The sequence below is a fragment of the Microtus ochrogaster genome, assembly GCF_000317375.1.
Source record: "Microtus ochrogaster isolate Prairie Vole_2 chromosome 14 unlocalized genomic scaffold, MicOch1.0 chr14_random_2, whole genome shotgun sequence".
NCBI lineage: Eukaryota > Metazoa > Chordata > Mammalia > Rodentia > Cricetidae > Microtus > Microtus ochrogaster.
In genome coordinates this window covers 14,109,709-14,114,243 of record NW_004949097.1, presented here as the reverse complement: position 1 = coordinate 14,114,243, position 4,535 = coordinate 14,109,709, and the positions used below count along the sequence as shown (strand labels likewise).

The following is a 4,535-nucleotide window of genomic DNA, read 5'->3' as shown; positions in this document are numbered from 1 at the left end:
CCCCTCTCCTGCTGTGACTGTGGGTACCAAAGGCCACCGCGCCTTTCCCGCCATGGCTGTGGGCACCCAAGGCCACCACGCCTTTCCTGCCGTGACTGTGGGCACCCAAGGTCACCACGGAAGATCCTGATGTGGTTATGGGCACCCAAGGCCTTACCTTCTGCTCCTGCGACTGCTGGGCCAACGCTTCCTGGATTTTTTCTCTTAACAGCTCCTTCTCAGTGTCCAGAACTTCCAGGAGCCTCTGATGCTACAAGGAAAGACACATGGGGTATTGTTATGGCTCTGACCATCATCCAGAAGGAACAGAAACCGTCTGTACCCAGGTAACCAGAGCTGGCAAGCCTCCATTCATCCTAGAGATCCTGTTACTCTCAAGCTCAGCAAGGCACATGGCTCAAGCTCTGGCTTACAAATGACGTCACACTGACCAATCAATTGGAACATGAAATGCTGCCCACTTGGAGAAAGCCCTCTTTAAAACACTGGGTACTACCTCACTAACTGATTCATTTTCATGGCTAAGTAGAATTCTTTCGTATAAATACACAGTGGGTTTACCCATTCTACTGTGGATAAAGCAGTCACAAAGGGTCTTAAAAACACATCTTTGTTTCTCTTATAAATTTCTACAACCTGGCTCAAGGTAATGTTCAAAACTAGGCTGAACTCAGTTATCAGTAGAGCTTTGAAATACAGCAGTGTCCCAGGATGTCTGTCTGCAGTGCAGGTCCAGGGCTGTACAGGCCCAGGATGTCTATCTGTCTGCAGTGCAGGCTCAGGATGTCTGTCTACAGGCGGAGACCGAGGGCTGTGTGAGCCCAGGATGTCTGTCTGCAGTTCAGGCCTAGGGCTGTGCAGGCCCAGGATGTCTGTCTACAGTGCAGGCACGGGGTTGTGCAGGCAACGCCACAGACCCAGCAGCGTGGTTAAGGACTGACTCTATTGCTTCTCACTGGAATGGGTGATGTGGATGACTTTCCACAATTGCTCTGGTTAACAAGACTTGGCTTTACAGCCCTATAAAAGACGTTATGAAAATTAACTGAAACTATCCCAGCAAATCCCATCCAAGAGGGGTTTGTTACATTTTGCTTATTTAAGATACTATATACCTTTTTGAAACTGCAATGCAAGTTTAATAAAAAATTTATATGTATTTTACATGAAAATATAAAAATAAAAGAGCTATAAAATTATGCAATTTGAGAAATAGGTTCTAACTTACAGAGTAGAAGCTGGGTGCAAGGGTGTCAAAAGCAATCTTTTGAAAGGTAACCAACACGAAAGGCACCTGGAACAGAATGCCTCCCCTCCCTGAAAACTCATCCCAAGGGAAAAGGATCCCTGGAGATACAGAGGTCCTGTGGTTTTCACCCAATCCTGAATATGTGGCAAACAAACGAACCAACGAACACCCTCTTCTTCCTTGGCATGTGAATGCCGAACCCAAGACATTCCAGGCACACGTGATGCCCTGTATACTGTAGTGTAGACTAAGCCCCCACGGTGCGCGTGGCCTACAGTTATCTTCACACACTTGCAACCTCCTACTGTCCCTCCGTGTCTGGGTGGGGTGGTACATATACTGTACAACCGTCTCTGATCCTGCACACACAGAATAATCCAGAGGAAATTCTAAGTGTGTGCTCACAAGCATGTTTCTGTGTGATATGAACGGAAGCACAAGGTAACTTAATAAGCATTTCACTAGAATATGAGATACAGTCATTTATGGGCCAACACTTTAAGTGCTGGGAAAGCCTTAGAGAAGATCAAGTGAGGTTTCGTCTAGAGGTTTTCACGGACATCGTGTTTCTATCCTGAATAATGCTATGCCTCCACTAGCCGATTTACTTCCACCAACAGTCACGCTCACAGCAGGTGCAAGAGCGCATCGGTGAACACATGGCTCCGATTTAAACAGGCTTTTCGACTTTCCAGGAGACCAGCAGCATAGAGGCCAGATGGCACTTCCGCAGCAGGCTTCCATCCCAAGACAGGTGTTCCATTAAAATCAAAGGATTTGACACACTTCAGAGTTTAAGCATTTTCTGTCTCAACAACTTCTAAGTGAAACAGCTCTTGAAAACTCACCTCACCCCTATCCAGTCACCTACACTCTCACGGCAGTGACCAGGGGCTTGAGAAACGACTCCTCTATGCACCAAGCCCAACAGCGAGTATCTTGCGTCTTAGCGGTATCCTGTTTGTGATTGTGACAAACACCGTTATACTCCGTAGTCTGTAGAGGGAGCAGCCAGCCTGGTCTCACAGTGATGCCTTCAAGGCTGTGTTCTCACTGTCTATAAGGGCTGAACTGAGGCACGAAAGCCCAGCCGGCTGCCCCAGGCCCTCTTCTCAGCACTGCCTTGTTAAGAATTAATTAAATTGTAACATGTACTTTGGAAGACATTCCCCTCCCCTATGGCAGTGGGGGAGGTGGGAGGGACGGATCCCCCCTGTCAAGGTTTTACTTTACAGGGAACTTTGCAGCATTCAGCTGGAGCCGTTCTTGAGGGGCATGAAGAGCTTGATTCTAACTCCAGAAGGCGTCATCAGAAACCAACTGGCAACTGGGCCTCATTTCTCACACTCATCTTACAAACCCCCACTTTCATGTCTTACATAGCAATATCCCTAAGCCAGCTAGAACAAGACTTTTTAAGTCAGTAGAGAAATGGAGGCTCTAAAGGCAGACAAGTGTGCAAAACAGTGCAAGCACTGTGGCAGTGTGTGGCACACCTTCCAAAGCTAAAAATGGCCCCCCTCATAAGCCTGTCAATCAAGCTTCCTGGGGCTGACCTTAGGGAGATGAAAACTCAAATCCGCACAAAGATCTGGACACAGATGTGTGCAGTGCTATACACAATCGCTAAAATTTACAAGTATCTAAGATGCCGTGGGTGTAGAACAGGTAAACAAACCCTGGAGCGTTTAAACCAAGGGCTTTATGAAAACTGCACAGCAGTGGTGAGGAGGTGTGTCCAATCGGAAGACTAGAAGAGGCGCCTCAGGGGTGGGCAGGGCTGGATTCAGGCCCTTACACATCTACGAACACTCTGCGATGTGCGCTTTGGAGAATAAACTGAGGGGAGCTGTGCACTTTGTGTGGCAGGGGGATGGTGCATGGGCCGTAACAAAGGTGCTGGCACTGGGAAAGCGGACTGTGTCGGAAGCTGTGACGAGGGGGAGCACCAGCAGATGGGAACCCTGCAGTTTCTGTGACCTAGAAACAGACACGAGGACAAAACCCCGCCAGTGAAAAGAAAAGAGCAGCTCAGGTGTCCACTGCCCAGCAGGGATTCATCCCAACGCAGAAGTGAGATACTAAAGCAAACTTCAAAACATCTGACACAGAGACGTCTCTACTGTGGCTCCCGAGGTGCGCGTGGGGTGGGGGTGGGGCCAGCACGGAACCGTGACAGCTGGAGCACAGCTCAACTGTGGATGTCCTGACAACACAGCTCTGTGAGAGTAGAACACAGAGAGGACCAGGTGGGAGGATGACTAGAAATCTCCTTACTGTAGCACGGTTTTAGGTAATTACTCATCAACCCAGCACTCTCTCCCAAGATTGACCAGGCTGTGAGACGTTGGTCTCTGACACAGTCTGGCCGCAGTGGACTGGACTAACAGACGCATATCATGAACAGCAGCTGAGAAACACACACTTTCTGAGCTACATGAGCTGTCAGTAAGAGGAAGGAGTAAGGACATGTCAAAACTCAGTGTTGCACATACGGGACGTATGCACGTATGTATTCACAGACATTATTATGAGCCAGTTATGAACGAAGACCCAAAAACATCCTATCCATATTTTAAAGATATTATTGGGGGTGGTTGTTCTTTTGGGGTGGGGAGGATTTGCGACAGGGTAAGTGTGTTCACAAATACACGGAAGTACCCAACATAGGAGTAGAAGTATGACAATAATCATGCTCCATACACTCTTCCTGGCAGGTTGGTCACCTCACCAGCTTCATGTCATGATTCTGAGTTTTCCTTCTAAAATACACATGTATACACAAACACATCTGCACACAAAATAGAAAATTCTGTAGAATGTACACAAACACCATATATATACACACATATATACATGCATACATACATACATACATACATGAGGGGAGCTAGAAATAACAGTTCAGTTCTAGGCTGTGAACTCTTTCAGGACTTTGGCACATCCTGCACAGCTTGATCCTGGAGACCTGATGGGGGCAATGTAACAGGTAGAAAGAAGAGACACAGACATGACATAGGAAAGCTGGGGTTGGGTGGGCTGTGTCAAGCTGATGGAATAGCACCCACCACGTCACAACTCCACATTTATTTATAAGCAGCACAGGGAGGGGCTGGCCAACCTCTGCCTTCCTGGGAGATCTCAGTATGGGGCGGTTTCAGGCTGCACCATCCAGGAGGGATCCGCAGGTACTATCTCTACACACTGCACCATCCAGGAGAGAACCGCAGGTGCTATCTCTACACACTGCACCATCCAGGAGGGAACTGCAGGTGCTATCTCTACA

General features: G+C 48.0%; 1 protein-coding gene across 2 annotated transcripts in view; it reads right to left on the bottom strand.

The window, feature by feature from the left end:
* Positions 1–4,535, bottom strand: part of Ccdc91 (coiled-coil domain containing 91) — a 182,387-nt gene that overhangs the window by 52,667 nt on the left and 125,185 nt on the right. For both annotated transcript variants that reach the window (XM_013352824.2, XM_013352825.2), the window contains exon 9: positions 158–250. In XM_013352824.2, the coding sequence (XP_013208278.1) occupies positions 158–250 (93 nt within the window). The remainder of the gene's footprint in view (positions 1–157; positions 251–4,535) is intronic.